Genomic DNA, 24,361 nt, shown 5'->3' with positions numbered 1-24,361 from the left:
ACAGCGCTCGTTCTGCTTTGCTGGTTCCTCCCCCGCGATCACTCGGCTGCCTCCCATCAAAGCTGAACCCCAGAACACTTGCCAGGGAGACCTTGTTCTGTTCCTCCTACTGAACCTGTTCTTTTTTGCATAAATAAATATTCAGGAGACACAGAATTAGAATCCAGGCTCTCTCTGCCTCACTTTGGCCATCCCAGGGGTCCTCTACCCCACTGGCTATAATCACTCTTTTCCATCACTTCTCTCTCAAAGACTGAGTTTTCCCTAATAAGTAGAACAACTTCAGTAGAAAAGGTTGAGAATTCACTCTGTAGAATACTCTTTAACACAGTGCTTAGAATATTTATTGGCTATTACGTGAAAATAAAGAATTGAGCACAAATCCCATACTACAAGAAATTAATGATGTGTATACAGGACTCTTAGCACTGAGTAAACTATTTGTACAAAGCAGTCCCAAAGATACACAGCAAATGCACCATGAAGAGCGGGGGAAGAGAGGGATTTGTAGCCAGAACAGCTACATACAAAAACCTATCACTGATGTCCTGCTCTCCAAAACAGATTTTCCCAGAAATCTGACCATGTTCACGAGACAGACCTGCACAGGAGGCTGTCCCCCTCCCCACATTATTAAATCCAGGCAGGGAGGCACCTTCAAATCCAGAGCCCAAGGTCACTGACTTGCCCTGAGAAACAACAACAGGGCTGGCAAAGGCATCTCAGCTCTGGGGCACTGCCTGTAGGGAAGGAGCTCACTGAGCTTCACCCCAACTCCCTACACACACACTTCTCTGGGAGCTTCTCTCTCGATCACTGGAGGCAATTAAAGCTGCTATCAAAGCTACCTCAATGTATTTCAATCATCTAAAAGGGAATTATTAAGTATTATAATAATATCCAGGCAAACAGTACATCACTGAACAACCCACACCCCTAAAATCATTAGGAATTTCCCAGGACACTGCACCTATCACCACCATCACCCACCAAACTGTCTTGGAGATTTATGTATTCCCTCCATTTCACTGTTTTGATACTTTAACAGATGGATACATTGATTTTTTTTTTTTTCCCCAACGAGTTTCTCAGAAAAATTAATTCAATATATAGACCAACCTGCAGTTCCCTTCTGCCATCTTGGGCCTCCCCTTTTGATCCACAGTCCCAGCCAAAAAAGCTTCCAAGTCCTCTTTGGGATACTGTGCTTCTAACCTGGCCAAGGGCCATGTTTAGTATGGTCTCTCCCAACATGTAACAGTGCTGCCATTTAACTGCAGCATATGCAGGAGAGATGTGTGTAAAGGTCTTTGTTTTTCACACACTCTCCCAACTAGACATGGTTTTAACTCTCTTATGAGCATAAAAAGCTCTTTGAATACCTCCACCATTGCAAAAAAGTGAAACCCAGTTCCTTATCAGTTTTTTAAATGAACTGAGCTCGAGTATTAACATAAAAGCAGGGAGACACAAACCATGGGGCTGAAGAAAATGCCATTACAAAGCTAGTGCAGCCAGCAGGGAAGCAGAGGGGAGATGGCAGCAATTCCCTGCCAGCAGCAGCATGTCCGGGCACCAGCAAAGTGACATTAGTGGGCAGGGCACACGTGCAGCTGAGTCTCAGCCAGGGCTTCAGGACCTCCTGAGACCTGTCATCAGAAGGGTTTCAGCTCTGCCTTCAAAAATAAGCCCCAAAACAACCTACATCTGGGATATTAAAGTGCAACAACTGCTTTAATGGAAAGGGAAGTCTTTTCTCAGGGAGGAGAAAGAATTAAAGGCAAGTTCCCTGTAAAGACAGCAGCACTGGAATATGTGTGAAATACCTTTTCCAGAACACATCAAAAAACAGGTGATCATGTTCTTCAGGCCATTCTGGCATTACAATTTCAATAAGTGGTAAAAAGTGGAGCAGATAATACTAAGAGGTTCCCAAAATGCTACTCATTTTTGCAGTGGTTTAGGTAGCTCTTATGCTAAAAATGCATAAAGCCATTTAGATGATTTCATGATTTAAAAGCAGAGAGAGAGGGGGAAAACCCACCCCAGATGTGCTCAGATTTCTAACTGCTCTTCTTGTTACAGCCCCAAACTTTCCCTCCATCTGAGGGCAATAACAATTTCCAGAAGCCTGTATTAGATCTTCACTGAAGTGCCTCTTGAGGAGGCTGAATTTATTAGTGGAAACACACTGAACCAGTGCTAAAAAACACATGGACTTGGTTCATCTGCATCAAGGAACAAAGCTAACAGCCACTGGTGTTTATTCCAACTTGTTCCCTTTTCCTACAGTTAAGTGAAAAGATCACCAAAACAATGATGCTGTGCAAGTCTTTTGTTTTCTCCCTCTTTTCTGGTTTCCAGCAGGCAGCACCTCAGTGGGAGGGAGCCAGGAGAAATACTGGGACAACCTCAGCAGGGCAGGAGAGGCAGGGGAGCTCCACAGGGGACAGTCCTGGCTGGTGGCTCTACATGGACACAGGTCTCTCCTCCCACCTGCATTTCTGTGCCTTGACATCTGTCATGACCCACAGGGGATGGCTGGGGGATCCCAGGATCCTAAATCTCACTCAGGCACTCAGCACCTTCATACTGTCCCTGTGGACAATTCTGCCCCCGTGGAAAGGGTTGGGCCAGTGTGAGGCTGGAAATGAGAGTTCACTTACACATTCCCTACTGCCCCACTATCCACAAGGGCCTGGAGGGGCAGGACAAGGGGGAATGGCTTCAAACTGGAAGGGAGCAGGTTTAGATGGGATATTGGGAAGGAATTCTTCCCTGTGAGGGTGAGGAGGCCCTGGCACAGGTTGCCCAGAGAAGCTGTGGCTGCCCCATCCCTGGGAGTCTCCAAGGCCAGGTCAGATGGGGCTTGGAGCAACCTGGGACAGTGGGAGGTGTCCCTGCCCATGGCAGGGGTGGGATGGGATGATCCTTAATGTCCCTTCCCACCCAAACCACTCCCTGGCTCTGTTCTCTGAACTGCTGGCACAGCAGTCAGGTGCAGATGCTCATGATTTCACCGGCAACTATTTTCCTGTATCTTGATATATAACCTCTATCAAGAGTATCCTTTCCCATGGTAACCCTGGCTGGAAAGCAATTAGTTGATTATCTAGAGGACTTTAAAACCAAGGAAGCAGCAACCACAAAATGGAGCTGAGCCTGGAGCAGCAGCTTTGTATGAGACAGAAACCAACAGTAATAAATCACACAAGAATTATTGTTATGTGCTGTTATTTGCAACAAGTACCTTACAAACTCCAGCCAGAGAATCTCTGTCTTTATTTCCCACACATTCAGTGATAATGAGCCACAGCTCCTTCCTTTGGACACCAAGCACAAACTAGTCAAAATTAGGGCTCTCTTGCCTACTTGACAAAAAAAACTTCCTGCCAAGTCCAACTCAAAGAGGTGGGAAATTGCAAATCTTTAACAAGTCTCTTATAGTTTGGGTTTGGATTTATTCTTTTTCCTTACCTCATAGCAACTAGGACACCATATACCTTGAGAAAGTGAACTGTGGCCAGGAGAGATTGCTGCTAGGAATGCATGTTTTTAGTTGTTACATGATAAGATTCAGCAGCCCAGCTCCCCCCCAGCACACTGTGAGAAGGCCAGCAATCAGCTCCCAGAAAGGACAAGTTTTCCATAAATCCCCCTCCCCTGGCTCTGCCTTTCTTCTTGTGTGCTCAGCTGGAGCAATTAGGAGAATAATCTATAGGAAGCCTCCCCCCAGCAGCCTCTCAGAGCTTTCTCCAGCTGTTTCCTTCTTTTTGTTGCCAGCAAAGCCAAGCTCTGCAGAGATGATTCACCTCAGCAGGACTCCAAACTCTACATCTGCTCTGGGGGCATAATCTTTGCTGGGTACATGGAAATGGTCTTTAAACTAATGGAGCCACCAGACTAAGCAAAAAATCCTCTTCTCGCAATCTACACACAAAGGTTTGATTTTCAATTTTATTTCTAGCTGGGTATTTTCAAGATTATCATCTTTCTTCTTTAATCATCATAATGTTGCTTTGCAACACTCATTGCTCTTCTGAAAGGGTCTCACTGCACTCTAAAAATGCAAATCTGCATCATCTTTTTATAATACAGACACGATCTACAGTGACCTGTCCAGCAACACAGAGAAAATCCCTGGAACAAGTGGAACTGGCATCCAGCGACCACAAACTCTCCCAAACCATAATGCTGCCCCAAAAACAATGGTGAGAAACACAGAAAAACACGTTTTAAAATGGATTTGAGCCTCCCATTCTCCAAGGAAATGGACAGTCCTCCCTTAATTACAGCAAGGGATTGAACAAAGCTGTATGCCTGCAATTCCTGGGAAGTGTGGAGAGTGTCCTTAGCCCAGGGGAAAGCCACAGGATTCAATGGATGGAGGAGGAAGGTTCCAAAGCAGTGGAGCTCATTTGGAGCAGCACATTGAAAATCACACAGGGTTTTTTGTGACTCCATATGGGAAACACACTCATATAGGCTGAGGAAGGGAAAAGGTAAATGATTTCCCCCTATTTAGAGAGAATGAGTACAAATATTTGTCTCCCAGGACATATGTGGAAGAGTTTCTGCAAGTCAGTATTAAACTGAGAAAAAACACTTGTTGTTTATCACTCAGCTGCTGTCCAGGGCAGCTCCTCTGGTATAAATCTAAAGAAGACTGATCTTGGTATTTGAGAAATAAAATTTTCCCTTCTCAGAAAAGAAATTGTAATTTCTGTGAAGCTCAGAGAAGTCAGAAAGAGAAAGGCAGAATAAAACAGCAGAATAAAGTCATAATTTTCATCACTCGGTGGTTTCCTGGACAAAAGGATTTCCTATGGACAGCAGGAACTTCTCTCACAGATGCTGAACAGACCCATTTCCACTCTCTGGAGAGTAAAAATTCTCTCTTGAACTCCTGGGATTGTGCTTGTCACTCCCTCCACATTCATTACCCAGCCACCATCTGCCAGCAACTAATAAAAACAACAGTTACCTCATGCTCCTAAGATAACTAATCTCATCACCTTTTGAGAACCATTAACAACTAAGAAGTGCAATCTTAATAATCCCTCCCTTGGGATTTGGAGTGCTGGGCATGTGTTATCAGAAATGAAATCCGTGTTTGCTGCATATTCCAGGACATGAGTTTCCATATGAGACAGAAAACATAAGGATAGGGAACAATGACTGGAAAGTTGTGTCTTGTGCTTTGCCTCCCCAGGGAGGAGAGGATGAAACATGGCCCAAAGCTCAGACTGAAGCCTTACCAAAATAATGCAACGTGGAAAGGGACTCCAGAACCCCCAAAAGAACATGACAAAGACTCTTGAGATGATGTGTTTTAGCTCCTAAAGCCACAACAGGCCCTACCCATCATCACAGCAGGCAAACTGATTCTCTCAGTAATGAATTTGCTGACTCCCACTCGCTGTTCCCCACCAAGAGCCCAACAATCTGTTGTCTGAAATGCTTACATCTACTCTGTGTGTGTCAGAAAAACCCTGAGGTAAACAGGCAGCTCAAATCCAACCCCTCAGAACATCCTGGGCTGGAGGTGCTGCCAGTCCAGCTGGGCAGGTTCACCCTCCTCCACAGCACGTGAGCTCTGCTCAGCTCCTGACCCTCAAACCTGCTACAATCTTCAAGGGCAAAGGAGAAAAGTTGATTTTTCCATTAAAGAAGAGGCTTTTCAACTCAAACACTGACATAACAGCAATGGATCACAAGGAAAAACACACCTTCAATCCCAAAGGACCACCTTTCCATGGACAGCCACCCAAATTCCAGGTGACATTCCCCCAGCTCCAATCCCTCAGTGCAGCCAGTGGCACCAAGGGCAAGCAGAGGCAAATGGTTTCCAGATTCCATGTTATATCCAGTGTTAATGTTATAACCTTTTTCCACAATCTCCCATCTGTTATGGTCTCTGAACTGCCATTTAATAAAATCAACTGATAAAACTGAGGGGGGATCATATAAACTCTGAAGTAACCCCCAAAGCTGTACCTGCACACCCAAAAGCTGCTTGGTTATTCTTATCCTTGCTGACAGTGTTACTTCAAAATAATTTTTATACAGTCCTCAACAAATCAAACTCTGCCTTTCACAAAGTTCATCATCAGGATTTGAGCACTGCTACAACCCAGGATGAAGGGAGGTCCAAGGCAGTGACACATCCAAGGTGACAGCACTCTGGGACAGGGCTCTGCACCCACTGTCACCGACTCTGCTCTCCCTGGAAAATGTACTTCTTGGGCCCATAATGGCTCATTTACTGCTCTGTGGGGTCCATTTCTGTTCATATCAGAGAGTTTAATTAGGCTCTTGTAACTAAATGACTTTTTTTGACTAATTTGTATTAGAGAATGCTTTATTGAAGGCTTAAAAAGGTTATCTGTGTTCCCTAATGCCATATCTCAGCTCCACTTGTACCTTGGTTTAGGGAAATATCCTTTATGGCAAAGCTCTTGTTGCCTTTGAGATTCAATTTTTCTTTTTGTCACATGTAGAAAGCTCGGGTCCAAATTATCAGCCAGCTGATCTAAATGTGACTTTTACAAAATAATTAAATCATAGAATTATTAAGGCTGGAAAAGAGCTCCAAGATCATCAAGCTACTGAGCCCGTGGACTCATCAGGACCTACCTAAACAGGACCTACCAATCTTAATTTAGGATTAAATCCAGTACTTCTGCTCACATCCAGGAGGGCCCCAGTTCCCTGGCATTCCCTGCAAAGGGCAGCAGCAGCATCATGGACACCTTCAGCAAGACAGCACATCTTGTGTCTCATCCCACAGCAAATGTTTGGCCTTTATGACACCAAGCAGAATCTGAATTCTGATCTATAAAATCCTTAATTTTTACTTAGTGAACAACCTAAGGCAGGTGGAAAGCAGGAAGGAGAATTAGAGAAAACTCATTATTACAGAATATAAATTATTACCCACAAGACTCTTAGGTCACCTCTGCTGTGGAACACACAGACTCCTCACACAAGGCTTATTAAAATACAGACTATCTGACAGAATGGGGCTAGTTCTTACCTAGGCTGAACAAGATCCAGGCATCTTTCTCAAGCAGTTAAATCAAACTCTTACATTAGCAAAGCACTAAAATTAAGCCAAGTATCTCAGAGACCAGTTTTTGCCAGCCTGGTCACCTTTTGCTGTTTCTGCTGCCAAACAGCCCAAATAACAACACCCACAGAGCTCAGCTGGCAGACAGTGGAAGTTGCCCATGGCAGGGGGGGAGACTGGATGGGCTTTAAGGTCTCCTCCAACTCAAACCACCCTATGATTGTCTGAAATAAAATCATTATTTTTTTAAAACTAAAAGGCCTTCAGTGTATCAGATTGAATCACCGAGTCACAAACTTCTGCCTTCTTTTATTTCATGTACAGGAACTACTGCCTTCCCTTTCTCACACACACAGCCCTGCTGGGAAGTGTTCACTTCTTCCCTCCTTCCTGTCTCTGGTGCCTCTTCTTCCCCCTGGGCATGGCTTTAATGGCCTCACCAACTGGCTGGTAATTAACTTTTACTCTGCTTTAGTTATTGACCGTTTCCCAGGATAGATTATGCAGAAAAACTTTCACCCATAGCACAGCTTTAGCCAGAGCTAAAACACAATACCTAGGAACAGATAAGTCTTTTTTTTCCCCCCCCTTCTGGGAGAATAAGTAACCATGGATGCACAAGAAACAATGCCTGCAGATAAAAAGGATGCCTCTAGATAATAATGTTTGTCAGAAGAGATTTGCACATTTCTTTGAACTGATATATTTATATCCTGCTAATTATTTGAGAAAAATCTCAGACCTTATCACAAAGACAGTCAATGCCACGGTTATATTTTTCCCCCCCTCAGGTCTAGGTTTCTTTTTAATATATTCCTCAAACTATCAAGTTTGCTTTTAACAGTTTTCAGTTGTTTTAGTAACTGACACCTATGCAAACATCTGTACCCAGAATACACCTGCACAGCTTGTCAGGAAACATCTTTAGATTTGAACTCCACTGGAATTTTTCCCAACCAGCCCGGGTCACATTTTGACTTCACTGTTAAATACTCCCTGTCTTGTTCTTACTCCACTTTTCCAGGAACAGCACAGGACGCTGCTGTTACTGCTCCACCAACACCTGACACGCTCAGTAAGTTGTACAAGCAGGAACCAAACACTGGTAGGTCACCTCAGGGTCCTTTTTTCCTTTATAGCCTCCGGAATGGCAATTTAGAGAATGTCCTGCTCAGCAGCTTTTCAGCTGCTGAGTTTCCCTCTCCTCTTAAAGGCATAAGAGAGGCAAAGTATCAGAGGAAGGCTTTGAAGCAACACTGTGCCTGGACTGGAGGAACAGCAGAGCTCCACGGTTTGGAAAAGTCCTGGTGCACCACTGGGAGCAAGCCAGGCTTCAGTTCCCCCTTTTTGTTATCTCCTCCTCCTGCATTAAACAATTTGTGTGCTTTGTTTATATTGTCAATAGCACTGTGTGCCAATTGTGATAGAAAAATTTACTTAGAATTTAATTAAGTTTCCAAAGCCCCTGGTGGAAACAATGGAAAGTGGGTGCATGATAAGACAAAAGGAAACATTGTCAGTATGAAGTTTAAAGCTCTTTTCCATTTTTTTTTTTTTAAATGTCAATCTTGGACGTCAACTCTCAGTCAAATTCCTTTACCACAGTGTGCATCCCTCTCAGGAGACTGGAATGAAAAACCAAAACCAAGAGCATTTCCTGGTCTCCTCAGCATAAACCAAGCCTGAGCAGCAGCATCTTCACTCAAAAGCTAAAATCATAAAGCACTGGGCAAACAAAACTACTGATTTTCTCTGTGAAGTTTGTGATGCCAGATCTCTGCTGTAACCCAGCAGAAACCACGCTGGCTGCTCTGCATTTATACAGCAGCAAACTCAGTCAAGTCCACTTCCAAAATAAAGAGGAGGGAAGAAACCTGCTGGAGGGTGAAAGTGGGGGGAATAAATCCAACACACAGCTCAAACTGACTCCTTATTCACAGCAATGAAATAAAAGCTATTTCAAGCCTAACAGAAAACATCCTAAATCACACTCGGATTATGGAACAGAACTACAGGAAACACAAAGTTTGGCAATGACATAGTGAAGGTAGAAGACAAGAGCAAAGGCAGATAAAAGGCCACAGGAAGAAGTAGATCCTAAAAAAAAAAAAAAAAAAAAAAAAAAAAAAAAGATTCTGGCTTTGTTCCTTTCCATAGAAATCTTGTCAGAATGTTTTCCCTGGAAGGAAAGTGTCTGTCAGAGAGAGCAAGAGGAGCTGAGAGGCAGATCTGAGTCAGGGGAACAAAAGCAGATCAGCACAGCAGAAAGAAGTCAGCAGCCAGTCCCCAAACAGTCTGGCACACAATAAAACACACCAGCAATCACAGCTTCGCTGAGAGACGGCGCAGGAGCTGCAGATGAGAGGAACAGATGGAAAGACAAAGCCAGGCAGGAATCAAAATGCACAGCTCCAGCAAGGAGACTCCCCACCAGGGCACATTTTGCGGGCTTTAGTTCCAGAACTAGGTCAAGGCATTTTTTTTTTCTTTGCCCTTTAACTACTGCCTACAGTAAAAAGTTCTGAAGTGAGAAGGATGGATCCTAAGAATTCCCCAAAATATTCTGAGCAGACATGAAAGATAAAGCCACGGACGAATACACTCATGTTGGAAGCCCTTTAAACCAGAGAGTGCAGCAAAGACACAAAGGTAATTCCATCAGTGTAAACAAATCAGGTTTCAGCATAAAATTTAACCAAGGTAAAGAACAGGGCACTCCATGAGAATATACGGATGGGGATAAAATGCAAAGTGATTTGCAAAAGGACTGCAGAGTTGGTGGAATATATATATGTATTTATACAATGCTGACAGATTGCAAAAGCCCTGGTAATTGCATTCAGATTTCTTATCAATAGGAATTGCTTTCCACCCTTAATCTTAAAAGTTTCTCAATACTCTGCTATCAAAATAAATTTGTGATGGCAGTAGCAACACACTTTATTCATTAGCATTCCAGGACCACAGGTTTGTGAACAGAGCACCTAAAAACTTGGGAGGAACCCAAGGGTTGTCCAGGCACGTGTACAAAATGTAGTCACCACTAAATAATCCCCCCCTCGCAGCAGAGCCTGCAGAGACACCACCAACAAAAGGCTCTTCTGTCTCTGCTCCCCCTGCACACCCACACCATTCAAAGGCTGCCACCCTGGCATATGTGCAGATAATCCAGGCAGGGATGATTCCCAGTGCTGAGCACAGTTTATCTGGGCTGAGGGAGCACAGCCTGCCCATTGTCCCCAGTGTCCATGTCCCCAGCCTGGCACGCTGTCTGGCACAACACACCCCAGCATTCCCAAGCAGCAGGGATTTAGTCACTGTTTGATCTAAAACCCCCTCAACACCACAAAAATTGCAGAGATGTTTCAAGCTGATGTTCCCTCCTCTGCAGAACCAGCCTAACCCAAAGCCTGCTGATGCCAAGGAAGGGCTCCCCTGCCCTCAGCAGTGTCTAGCTGGAACAGAGGGAAAGCAGAGCCTTGCTGGAGCCCGGGTGAGGAGACCCAGGGCAGCAGCAGGTCTGAGTGCCCTGCTCCAGCTCTGGCATGTTGGCAAGGAGATCAGCACGGACTCAGAAGACCCAAGTCTCAGCCACATCCTGCTGGGGAATCTTTGATGAGTCATTTGTCCTCCAGCCCTCACTTCCCCTGTCCTTCACTTGTCTCTGTTCTGAAGTTCTCCTGATGTGGTTAAAAAAATCAAGAGCACAGCAGAGTGAAGCTCCACCAGCCTCTGCTGACAAGGATCAAGGCTCAGGCCTCTCTGGACTCGTGTTCAGAGTTCAGCTTCCCACTTCTATGTCTTGCTGGCCAAGGACCAACTTCTGGTGTCCCTGCCAGCCATCTGCCCTGGAGCTGAACTGAGACACGAAACCACTGAGAGCCTGATTCCAGTCCTGGCTTTAGAACAGACACCATGGCTTAGGTTTACTTTTCAAATGCTATAAATTTTTCCCACTCATTACACAGGTTATCCCTTCATTTTCCTCAAGTGAAGAACGTCTTTAGAATGACTGGAGTATTTATTAAAGCTTTAAGAACAATGAAATTCAAGGCTACGTGAAAAAATAAGTCAGGATGTGCACTGGGTAAGAAACTTCACATTCACTGAGAAGCACAAATTATGAAAAGCTGTAAAATTGGAATAAGAGTATAAAATATTTATTATAGTAAGGGAGACACTAGATTGTATTAAGACACAGAAAATTCAGACTGAGTAGTAGAAAAATCATCCTGACAAAGTGCTGTTGATTAAGGAAATAACATCCCATGTGAATGGAGGGAGCCTCTTCAACTGACAGTGAAAACCAATTTTGGACTGAAAATAGGCCCAGACCTCAGGTCCTTTTCCTGACATCTCATCACAGGCACCAGGATGTTTTGTTTCAGCCTTGAGTTCATTATCATCAGTCTTAAAGGCCTGGAAAAGAGTCACTACACTACAAGTTAGAGGCCCAAGTGGGGCAGGTGATGACCTCTTTCCACCAAGGTGAGCCAGGAGCACAGCTCTGGGTACACCATGGCTGGAGAGGAAGGAAATGAAGCTCACTACCAGACTGTTCTGCCTGTCCTCATCACTGATGAACTTTCAGGTCATTCATGTGCAACAGCAGGAAACAAGGAAAAGGAAAATGCATGAGAATGTTTGGGGTTAGAAGGGTGTTCTTGAGCAGAAAGCTGAGGAACCCTGCTGGCAACTGGACTGGTAGTAAATTAAGGGCTTATTAAAAACCAAAAAAAGCTACTTCCTGGGGACTTCTCTCCCCATGACAGCTCCACCAACACACCATCCAACAATTATAACCTGCAGCCTGCCCTGACTGACAGCAGGGACTAAATCCCACTGGGAGGGACAGGAAGGTCCCAGCACTGACAAACCATCACTGACCTCACCCCCCCCAGTCACACAGACACAGCCCCCAGCACTGAACAAAGCCTCCCTCAGCCATCACAGCCATCTAACAGGGAAACAGGGCACTGCAGCTCCATCCCTCTGATCTCCCACCCACCTTCTCCAAGAAACACTTTGGTATTCAGAAGACACAGAGGAAGTTTTTCAGCATTAACAGCTCTGTGCTCTGGTGCACCTGGAATGTCTGACTGCACAACAGAGATTTGGAAAAGGGCTTTCAAACCAGAAAGCTTGAACTCTGACAAATTGGAGAGATTACCTCTCCCTGCAAGCCTTGCTTCACTTAAATCCATCCAGAACCCAGAAGGAATACAAGGTGATTCATATTTGGGGAGTGAGGGTTATCTTTTAAATACTCCCTGGCTAACAGAAATCAGAATTGCACCACTATTGCCAGGGGATCACATCAGCTGGGATGGAAGTGATGCCAGCCCAAGAGCTGCCCTTGGATTTGTCTTGGAGAGAAGGACAACACCACTACTAACACAGAAATTAAATTACCCCAGCCCAGGGCAGGACAAGCCACGGCACAGGTTAAAACATGTACCCTGCTTGCAAGGTGGAAGAGAAACTTTTCCTGAGCTGGCAGAGCACTGCAAAGCAGACAATGGTTTGAATTTTGTTTATTTTCTCAACCCACGGCAGGTACGAATTGAGCTGTTAAATGTGTGGGTCTGTTCTAGGAGAGGCCACCGAAAACCCCGGGAAGGAGCCTCTGCATTTTCCCAAATCCTAGACCTTCCCACAGGCTCACCCAGCCCGTGGAGCAGCATTGCACCGCCATCTCTTGGCAGATATTGAGATAACAGTGTAGCAAGTACAGGAAAAAAACTGACATCAACAAGACTTTAGAAGATAAACATATACATTTTCATATATATATATAAATATACTAGCCAAACAAAAACATATTAAAGTCTAGGTGAGGAGTCTGGTCTATATCCAGTTTATTTCCCTGACTCTCGAGATTTGTATGTAATGTAAGGCACACCTAAAAAAGTAAATGTTAAGAGTTTAAATATGGTCTAAAAACCCCCTTTTAAAAAAAATTTTTTGTCCAGAAGAGAATAACTAATTTTTAAAGCCAGCTTATATAAGTAGCACGCAACTACTATCCTGAATCCAAGATTTTATTCACTTGATCAAAACAGTATCAAATTGCCAGCAGACCTGTGGGCAAAAACATGGCCTAAAGTTCTTGGTAAAGTATAGAAAATCATAAATAATCATAGATAGCAGAGAACTGGGCTTCTAATTCTCTTTATCAAGCTCTTTATCCAACTCAGAGCTGTAAAATCTAGTCTAAGAGCAAGTCCCTAAAACAATTTGGGAATTTAGTCATGCTGGAATCCTCAGGGACTCCTATAAACATTATCCATAATTTCTGTAACTATGTGCAAGTCATCAACTACAATATACAACACAAGCTTAATAAATATCCTGAGCAGTAAAAGACAAAGTCTTGGCAGGCCCAACAGGGCAGCACCCCTGAACCAGTCCCCAAGCACTGGTTTTTAGGGAGACAGCAAAGAGCAGCTGAACAGCAACAGCTCTTCCAAAGCACCAAACCCTGCACTGGGGTCACTGCCCGTTATTCCAGCTCAGTGAACAGAAACAATTTGCAGCAGTTCAGCATCGAGTCCATCAAATGGGGCTCTTTGCAATGTTATAAAAGAATGACAACAGCATGATCTGTACAAAAAACAAACCTAGAATTATGAAGTTGCAAACACGAGGTCACTGCACTTGTTGAGATACAGCCCTGTGGGTTTGACCTTTCTGTAATAAGTGGTAATTCCAGTGAAAACAACCTTTCGGTTCCAAAGGAAAGGGGAGCAAGTCATGAATCCTGCACTGGCAGTTTATGATGAGACTCCCAGCCCTAATTTAAAGGTCACCAACAAGCCTTTGAAAGCAAGATTGCTTTTCACTTTTTCCACCTTTCACATAATGTCATCAGAGCTGACTAGTCCACAACAAAGCCTGCCTGGCCAGGAGGGCAGCTCAGCCTTCCCTGCAGTGCTCATCACCTCCTCAGACACACCAAAATTACCAGCAAGGATGTAAAAACAACCAGATAGACTGCTGGCACAACTAAGTGTTCTGCTCATCTGTATTACAACAGTTCTGTCAGTGTTTTCACCCTGGTAATAGGGAGAGGAACTGAAGACCTTGCTATGGTAGAGTCTTTAAACCCAATTAATGCTCACCTACAATCAGAGCAGACTATTTCCACAGTGCTGGAAATAGTTTACCAAACAGGTTTGGAAGGTTTTCCAAACAGGAGCAGTGTTCACTCCTTCCCCTTTGCCTGCTCAGCACTTTGGGATGTGGGCTGTGTACACAGGACATGCTTCTGGAGGTCAGTGTCAGAGCAGGACTAATGATCTCAGGGATAAACTCCGAAAGAGTTCACTTGGAGATTCCCCACAGTAATCCTGGGATCTTCACATCTGTGGTTTTACATCTGATTTGTATGTTTGCAAACACCTGCTGTGAGATCCTTCCTAGAGCTGGAAACCACCCCCAGGGAGCTCTTGACCCGTGGATGCCAGAGCCTGTTTGTGCTTTTAACCTCAACTGAAGGGTTTCTCCAAACCAGGTGGGCCAGGTATGAGCAGAGATCCCTCTCAGGTGCTGATCCCCTCCCATGTGCCAGGGCCCTCAAGGGAAGAACTTCTTCCTTATATCCAATTTTAACCTACTCTGTTGGTTTAAAGCCACCCAAAAACAGTGTTGCAGACAACATTCAGATAAAAATTGAGAGATTACATCAAAATTAATAACTTTGAAGGGTAATTAGTTTATGTAGAATTTCAGTTTCTTGGAAACCAACTCTTTCTTTTAGTAAGGCATCATTTCTTTTTTCCTTCCTAAATGTTCTGTGAGAAGGAACATTTAACATTTAAGCATTATGTCTTTGAGATAAATTGTATTTAAAGGTTACAGTGCAAAACTACGTATCTTAGTGCCATAGAAGATGGTTTATTAATTGCCCTGGATACGCACACAGTCATAAATTTGTTTGTATAATTTGATGAGGGGAATTGATTTAGTATCACAGTGAAATACTACATTAAACACTCATAATTCTTTCTTTATACTGCTCCTCCCCCCTTGAAAGCATCTGACTGCAGGCCATGCTGAATTATTGTTCTGTAATCATTAAGTGATTTATTTAACCACAGCACACACAGTTACCATTAATCTATATTCTTATTCTAATTTCACATTTATGTTTTCTGTTGTCATACCAACAAGGAAAAATTATGGATTTAATCTAAACCAAAGTACAGTTATAGAGCAGCAAGGCAAGATAAGGGACTTCTTTATTCTCCAGACACATCTTTTTCAACAATGCAAATAGAAAAAAAAAAGCAAAACAAAATCTTTCTGAAAGCATAAATAGCACAGAATCATCACATTGAAAGATTTGTAATATATTAAGCAAATATTGCTTGTGGAAAAAAAGAGAACTAACCTATTTTTATTACTGTCAAATCATTTAATAAAGGAAAGGCTCAGAACAAGATGCTACGTGTGATGAGAACAGGAAGGAGCTGTTCCCTGATCCATCATGCCTGACCCAACATTTGCCTGACAAACAGATCTGGTGCTGCAGACACTGGAGGCACAGCCTTGTGAAAATGCAAAAGCCACTGAGGCACAATATCCATGAACCAACCACCCTGCCCAGGCCAAAGGAACTGCACAGCACCTTTTGGGGACAGGCAGCCCAGCAACCCCCCAGGGATCCTCTCTGCTTCCTCTCCCCCTTTCCCACCAGCACCGGGCAGTTGTGTCTCTGGCATTAAGCGAAAGCACAAAGCCCGTTTTGCAGGAGTTTGCTGAGCCTGCTGCAGTGCTGATGTCGTGCTAATGTAGTGCTAATACAACCACTGGAACACTGGCTCCATCCCCTGGAACTGCCCACTGCACATGTAGTTCATAAAAGACCTGAGTGGTGAGCAAATCCAGCTCCCTCAGCCCGAGGGAAATGCCAGGGGTCACCGGTGTCAAATGAAGTTTGCTCAGACAAGGCAGACGGGGAGCACAGGAGGAAGTTGATGTGCACTTCAAAGGGAAGAAATTTGTCCAGTCTGCAAGGCAGTTCTGTGTGTGGCTTAGTAATGAGTTTCTTTTGAAGAAATACTGTTACACAGAAGTCTATTTAACTGGAATGTTGTTACAGGGCATCCTCTGCTAACAAAAAAGAGAATACACTAGGGAAAGACTCCCTGCAAAACACCATCACGGTTTTAGCCAGGAGATGGGTGGTCCATCTAGTCTTTGCAAGTGGCTCACCTACTGCTGTCAGGCCAAAATACTTCGTGGATGTGAATTTAATTAACTGAAATACATCCTGAGATTAATTTTCAGTGAACTATGCTGCTATTAATCAGGAAGCAATTTGCATGGCGAGAGCTGAGTTGTTCCCATTGGTCTACACTTGTTTTGTTTATCTCCAGTGATGTGACAAAATCTTATGAAACTTTACTCATCTGAAAGCCAAGACTCTGTGAGTGCTCCTGTATTGGCAGAGAGATTTATGGTTCATGTCACCCAACCGATGCTGCAAGAGCAGCACTCGGGGAGGGATGAAATGCAGAGCCCTGGGATAACCAGGAGCTCAACCACTGCTTAACTTCTCCCATGTGCTCCTGCGTCAGTTCTCTTATCTGTACAAGAAAGGAAACAAAGTTCATCTCTCTCTGCAAAGCACTTGGAGATATTTTGATAAACTGTGTTATTCAAACACAGCATTTTCCAAGGTCAGCTCTCTCTGCACAGCTCAGACACTGCTTAAATAGACAGATCCTCAACTTCTCTGGATTTACAAACATCATTACCACAGCTCTCACTCCAGCATCTACTTCCTTATAGAAGATTTAGCCAGCTCATTAGCACACAGCAGGAGACAGCTCCAGCAGGCAGGAGTGGGGCTGGGAAATGACCCTCCAGGTCTTGCTCCCAATCCCAGGGAGGGCCAGGGGGCCTGGAAGTGAGTGGGCAGTGCCAGCCAAAGCCCCTGCACAGGCTGCAGGGACTCATCACTCCAAACCCTCAGCCCAGACAGCTCTTTAATGGACTTCACAGGCTGGAAAGTACAACTGAATTGAGCTGGAGATGGCCAAACCCCAGTTTCCTGGGTAAGCAAATACTAGAGAGTATTAAAGTATTTATTACATTTTAATCAGATGCACATGGAGGAGTCGTACCTGTGGTCATCAGGTGTTTGTGACTAGCACTGAAGCACATGGTAAAATAACCTCAGACTGCTCTGAGAATGGTTCCAAAGTGGGAAATGGAAATATCTGTGTTTTGGCTCCCCATTTCATGGCAGAGTGCTGAGGCACCACCTGTGTGTGGCAGGCACCTCACACTGACAAAACCAGGAACAAAACCTTCACACCTGGTCTTGCCACAGTTCTCTGAGCAGACACTGCTCGGCAGTGTCAGATTGCTCATGTCCGTACATCTTGCCTAAATACAGCGTAGAACACTGATATCTTACTGCTTTACTACTAAAAAACAATAAACTGCAAGTGTCTTAATAAACCAAGGCACGTTTTTGCATCACACTTTGCCAACTGTGACTGTTTGCAGTGACTCTCCCAGCCACGAACACAAGTGAACAAATGCAGAGGTTTTACCTTCCCCAGCCAGCACACCCCTGGTATGCAAACACCAATCTGCACTTGGCCAGCCTTAGAGCATTGTCACTCTGCTCCAACTCATGGGATAGTGGCTTTTTATTCTTCACTCCCCCAAATCAATATTCTAATTGACGCACAACAGACAGGCAGAAGGACACAGAGGACCTGCCACCAACCTGATGGGGATGATTATCCAAAAATGAAGGTCAAATCAAAGGAAAATTCAAACCTGTGTCCAGCCAGAACTAGGACAAACTGACACGAGCAGAGGAACAGCACAAAGTGAGGAGTCTTTAAATAAGGGAGTTAAAAAAAAGTCTCTAAGATTAACTACAGACACAGCCTAAAGAGGGCATGGATAAGGCAGCTAAAACTCTCAACCAGGGAATGACAGCCTAAAGTCCCTTTGGAATGCCTGCACTCAATGCCACAATTTAAGAAGCACTTCAGGAGGTATCTCCAGTATCTCACACAGGAGATGTGCTTCCTTTTAATGTAAAACAGCAAGTCTAAACATCTAAAAACTATCTGAATAGGCTGTTCAGAACAAAGTCAGACAGAATCCACGTGTGACATAATATAAAATACCTAAAAGGAACACCTTATTCTTTCAGGGATTGGTTCCCCAGGAAACCAGAAAGCCAAAGGGATCCCTCAAACAGGCTGTTTTGGCAAAAGGCTTCTGATCACTCTCCCTGGGAGGTTGGTACAGTCCTAAAAGGCTGTGGAATCTCAGGCCCTGAGAGTGTTCCAAAGCCCCCTGAGCTCCACCACCTCGTTACAGCACACTGCCTCAGCCACCAAAACTCAGGGAAGGGAGAGGAAGACAGAACTCACAGTTCAGGCACACTTAACCTTCCACATTTCAATTAGCAGATGGATATAAGGAAATCCAAAAAGTGCAGAGAAGGGTCACAAAAATCATTATAATTATTTATATAGGCAGAAAATCCAACAGCCCAATGCCTGCAAGGTAACAAAAATGATTCGTAGTCTCATCCCAGACAGCAAAATGTGGTGCACAAGAAATTCCAGCTGCATCAGGTGCCTCAGCTCAGCATCACAAAGTTCACCTCCAGTTGACTCTTTCAGCTCCATTTTAAGCTTTCCTTCCACAATTTTACATACAAATGAAAATAAGCTTTCATCCATTTTTCACCCAACATGGACATCTCAACAGTTTAGCCTATTTGTAATTCAACATAATAGAAGCCCTGGGTGGGATAAGGAGGAGGAAAACACAGGATTCTCCATGACCTTTTGCAGATTTCCAAACCCCATCTCCTGTACATAAAAGCAATCTGTTTTCTTTTACTACAGAGCAATGACTCATTACTTCAATCATTTCAAAATGGAAGAGAATTCCATCTGGCATTATGGATTAGCAGCCAAATTACACAGGTCTTGATCTAAAGGTTGACTTGGTAATAACAGAAAGCCCTAAACTAAAATGCATTTTAATATCTCCAATCACTCACCATTTCAGCATCTCTCAAAGTTGCTCTGCCACCTTCCCCACACTAGGAAGTGCTCACAGGATGAGAGCACCAACCCCAAGCAGGCAGGGCTTGGAGGCACCATGGGGAGCAGGACACAGCTGTGTGTATTTAAACCCTTCCACCAGGTGCATCTCGTTCAGTTCTGAAGCACTGATGCTCTGGGTACACAGGAGCATGCACTAATCTGAGGTTTAAATTGATTAAAGTCTTCCCCAAAATTATACTGACCAGATACTGGGAGGACTGATACCTCCAGAGGTGCCTCTTCTCTTTCCTTAAAGCCTGAGTGCAATAAATAACCCATCCATTATCTTCCCACCAACTCTGCTATCCCTGTTGCCAACTAGAAACACAGATTTCACTCATCTCACCTGCAGCTCTCCTGGTGCTGCTCAGCTCCTCTTCCCAGGCAGAAGGAAGAGCACACAACAGGTGATGACTCTTTCCATTCCCTGGATGCTGCAGAAAGAGGGATCAGAAAAGTCACATCAGTAACCACCACAGGGAAAAGGAAACACGAGTAACACCTTGTTGGAGGGACTTCTGTCTCCCAAGTCTGAGGAGCTTATTTGTGGGTGTGGTAATTGATTTCAAACAGAAAACACCTGGTTCACACAAAGGGCAAAAGGAGGTGAAATGATGGTAAGAGCTTCCTCAACCTCCAAAACAACTGACCCGGGGGTAAATACAAAAGCTAATGGAACCACCAGCACGTGAAGAATGCAGGCATGGCTTTGTTTTTCCAAGACACAGCTCAGTTTGCAGCTCAGAGAGAGCTGGTTTATGTTAGATATTGGGAAGAAATCCTTCCCTGGGAGGGTGGGGAGGCCCTGGCACAGGTTTCCCAGAGAAGCTGTGGCTGCCCCATCCCTGGTAGTGTCCAAGGCCAGGTTGGATGGCACTTGGAGCAACCTGGGCTGGTGGAAGGTGTCCCTGCCCAGGGCATGGCTCATTACTGGATGAGCTTTAACGTCCATCCAACCCAAACCAGTCTGTGATTCCAAGGCAGAACTGGGTTCCATGGTCTCGCAATTTCCTTTATCCAGGGAAGGAAACTCATGGAATTATGCCCTGCCAAAGCAGCCCAGGGAAGGTCGGGCTGGGCTCTGTTCCTGCAGGTACAGCACCTGCTGGGGCTGTCCCGTCCCCAGAGCGGGGGGACACATGAACCTACTAAAAATGAACCCAAAAAAGAACCAAAACCAACCCCTAATACCTTCAAAACGCGCAAGGCTTCACAGCCACGTGAAGAATTAAAACAACTCAGTAGTTTAAAGGACAACTTGTGCAAGAACAGGACGCACAGCCCACCTCGGTGCCTGAAGGGGCAGAGTCCTGCACCAGCACCTTCCCGCAGCCCTGGCCCAGAGCAGCCGCCTTGCCCGGGCGATGCGGGGGTTTGTAGGGTGATGGGGGGGCTGTGTAGAACGGTGTGGCACTATTGGGAGGAGGCGGCACTCTTTAGGACCATTGGGAGGAGGTGGCACTCTTTAGGACCATTGGGAGGAGGCGGCACTCTTTAGGACCATTGCAAGGGGGCGGCACTCTTCAGGACCATCGTGGGCGGGCAGGGCGGGTCTCCCCTCATACAACTCCGCCCTCTGAGGGGCTGCGCACAAACATGGCGGCCGCTCGCCCGCCCCCCCCGGCGCTGTCAGTCACTCCGCCGCCAAACAGCGAGCGGCCGCGGCCGGCGCGGCAGGCGACGGGGCAGGGGCGGCCATTGGCGAGCTGAAGCGGCGGCGCGAGCCCGTGGCGATGCCCGCTGTGGCGCGGGGAGAAGCCCGCCGAGCTCCAGGTACCGGACCGGGGGCACAGGCGGGGCAGGGCGACAGGGACACCCTCCGCACACCGGGGGGGCTCCAGCCCGGCCTGGAGCAGTGCCGGGGATGGGGCAGCCACAGCTTCTCTGGGCAACCCCTGCCAGGGCCTCACCGCCCTCACAGCCAACAATTCCTTCCTAATATGTCACCTAACCCTCGCTCGGAGAGGCCTTGCCAGCGCAATGTATGACAGGCCAGGGACTATTAAACTTAGTTGTGAGTAAAGCCAAGCGAGCGAGAAGCTGATGTTTATGGAAAAAAAAAGAAACTTGGGGAATCACCGCCATGTTTCACAACACCCAGAACACAACCTGCTGTGAAATGTAATATTTAGCGACAGCACGTCCCCCAGCCTGCTAAATAAAGCTTTGCATGCCGAATGCTGAGAAGGAAATAAGAATACACACGTAGCTGTCGTTATATCTTGGCTTTCAAATTTGGCGAAGTCTGTCAGCTTTTATTTCACAGCACTCGGTGGTTCTATAACCACTCACCTGCTGGGGGCATTGGTGTAACTGCAGAACCTGCTTTTCTGGCGGAATTAAGAGGAAATTTGAATGTAACAATTTGAAGAGATAAATTGGAAGCATCTTCCTTTTTAACATAAATGGCTATTTGAAATTCTGTGGCTAAGAATAGGTATAAACTAACCTTCTATGTAGTCATTGTTTTGAAAGGGGAGGAAATTAATGATACTTCGATAATTCTGTAAATAATTAAATCTATAAATATTGCGTATAAATATTATCTATAAATATATTTATAAATAAACACATTTGATATTTCTTTACATAAAAATCATATATAGTAGACTAGATGTAATTAGCTGACATGCTTTTTCCACTAAGCATTTTTTTCAGGCTGAGAGACTATTTTGAGAATTCAGGCACTGACAGACTATTGATTCTTTTTCAGTCCATATGGGATACGTTGATTTGCAACCTTTAAAACATTTTCGAGAAGTTAAGGCTTGGAGTCGGAAGTTTACAGGGCAATGAAGTGTTGGTGGTTTCAGTTCAGAGCTGGCTCGTTGCCAGGCACAAACTCGTTCAGGTTCTGGTTTGAAGCCCTGGCGATGCCCAGCTCTGACTGTCACTCTCTCTGCAGTACAGCCCGGACAGCGTGCCCGGGGCGGACGGGGAGATCGACCCCACCGAGATCACCTTCCCGGGATGTTCCTGCCGGAGCAGCTCCTGCGCGGCCCCCGAGTGCTCCTGCCTGGGCCGCGGTGACAACTACAGCGGGCCGTGCTGCGGGGGGCCGAGCAGGAAGGGTTTGCCAGGCCGTGTTCGAGTGCAACGCCCTGTTGCCAAGGTGAGGCGGAGTCGTCCCCAACAGGCTGGCAGCGGGGGTTGCGCTGCGGCTCCAGGTGTTCCGCACCCCCAGGAAGGGCTGGGGCGTCCGCGCGCTGGAGCCCGTCCCCCGGGGCACCTTCGTCTGCGAGTACGCCGGGGAGGTGCTGGGCACGGCCGAGGCACGCAGGAGAATGCAGGCCCAGAGCCCCCAGGATGCCAACTACATCATAGCAGTGAGGGAGCACCTGCACGACGGGCGGGTCCTGCAGACCTTCGTGGACCCCACGCGCGTGGGGAACGTGGGCAGGTTCCTGAACCACTCCTGTGAGCCAAACTTGTTCATGGTGCCCGTCCGGGTGGACTCCATGGTGCCCAGGCTGGCACTGTTTGCAGCCACTGACATTCCTGCTGGAGAGGAGCTGTCCTTTGATTATTCTGGGAGGTTCCATAATTCACCGGGAGGCAGCAGAGAACACAACCCTTTGGAGGAGGATAACAGACTGAGAAAGCCCTGCTACTGTGGTTCCCCCACGTGTGCTTCCTTCTTACCTTGGGACAGCTCCCTCTTCTCCACACCAGACAGTTCTCCATAGCCTTTCAGCCTCAAGCTTACCTAGAAAATTGGATTTTCTCTAGTAGTTAAATTGCTGTTAAATAAAACTCTGTGTTCCAACAAGGAAGCCCATGTGGGTTTGAGTATCAGCTTTGAGAATAATTTCATGCAACATCCTGAAGCCTTTTCAAGGTAGATGATACAGGGGATTTATTGGAGCTTCAGGATGGTCCAAAATGAGTTACTAAGCCAGGTCTGGTGTTTCTGTCTTGTTTTCCTCTGACAGATTGGTGTCTATTAAAGCAGCTCTCAGTTTGAGAGAAACCTTCTTTCAGAAAGAATTTGTACTTTTAACACTTGTACATGGAAAGGATGTGTGATAACAGCAAGAAAAATCACTGAAAATTACACAAGAAAATGACACCAGACATTTGCAATAAAGGCATTTGGTTTCTTAAAACTCATTCAATTATAGTTTTGAAATTACTTGCTATACATTTTTTTGTTGCACAAAGCATACATAATTATTATTGACAATAAGAGTAGCTTGAGGGCTTTGTGTCCCCCTTTCCCCCCTCCAGCCCCACGTAGCTGCATGCCAGCACTGGATTGTGAGTGACTGGCTGTTGCATTCCCATTTGGCTCCTGTGAAGTGGGGCAGGCTCCAAGGAGCAGAACATCCCATCTTTTTTAATCACATCAGCCCCGAGGCTCCTCTATCTCAGATCTCTGCAATAACAGCAAGCAGCACATCCCTGTTACTGCCCAGCCCTCTCAGTACCCAGGGAGCAAATCCAGACCCTGCAGGATGAGCCTGACAATTGACTGAAAATAAAAATACAAAAGTGCATCTGCAGGCCATCAGTAGCCTTTTTTTTTTTTTTTTTTTAAATTTCAGACAGCTTTGATTTGGACCTGAAAAACTGGTGCCACTGAAAGACTGAGCTGCAGCTCCCTGCTCAGTGTGTGCTTTCACCAGGAGGCCAGTCCAGCAGCTCAGAACTGGGAGCTCTGTGTAATCCTTTCAAAGTGCAGGAATGATTATCAATATTTCTATATTCATTCATCTGGAGATTTACTTTCCAACTGAAATATGATCATATCAGTCCAAGGACAGGGCTTGGAGCATCCTGGTCTAGAGGAAGGTTTCCTGCCCTGGGAAAGGGGGTTGGAACAAGATGAGCTTTAAGTTCCCTTCCATCCTGAACCATTCTGTGTTTAACCTGATACTGCCAGGGATAAAGGACAATTTGCTGCTCTTCTTTTGCTATTTGCTAAACAAAATCTTACTTGGTGTCTGTTACCTGTGTTTCCTTGATAAACTGCAGTCTTAGCTTCTCCCCACTTCAGAGCCTTCGTGCTGCTCCCAGGATTTCCACGTGGATGTGGGTTTATGTTAAGATAATCATTACCCCTAAGAGGAATCACATGATTAAGTGTCACTTCTATCAGGACAGAAACTTTTGTCTCAAGCAGTTTCCCAGCTGAGTGGCCATTCCCTGACTAAGGGTTCCTGCTGCTCCAGGAGACAAGCCCTCAGATCCCACACCTCGG

General features: G+C 45.5%; 1 protein-coding gene across 1 annotated transcript; it reads left to right on the top strand.

Moving 5' to 3' along the window:
* Window positions 1–22,048: 22,048 nt before the first annotated feature.
* On the top strand, window positions 22,049–23,271 carry LOC103759887 (histone-lysine N-methyltransferase SETMAR; the record flags this gene model as incomplete). The annotated part of the gene is given in 2 exon segments (XM_029958284.1): window positions 22,049–22,203; window positions 22,205–23,271. Coding segments are annotated over 2 exon segments (798 nt in total), but the record flags the coding sequence as incomplete, so codon positions are not given.
* Between the last annotated feature and the right edge of the window lie 1,090 nt (window positions 23,272–24,361).

The sequence above is a fragment of the Manacus vitellinus genome, unplaced genomic scaffold, assembly GCF_001715985.3.
Source record: "Manacus vitellinus isolate BGI_N305 unplaced genomic scaffold, ASM171598v3 scaffold_14_pilon, whole genome shotgun sequence".
Taxonomy (NCBI): Eukaryota; Metazoa; Chordata; class Aves; order Passeriformes; family Pipridae; genus Manacus; species Manacus vitellinus.
Note: the sequence above shows the minus strand (reverse complement) of the source record. Positions and strands in the feature narration are given on the sequence as shown.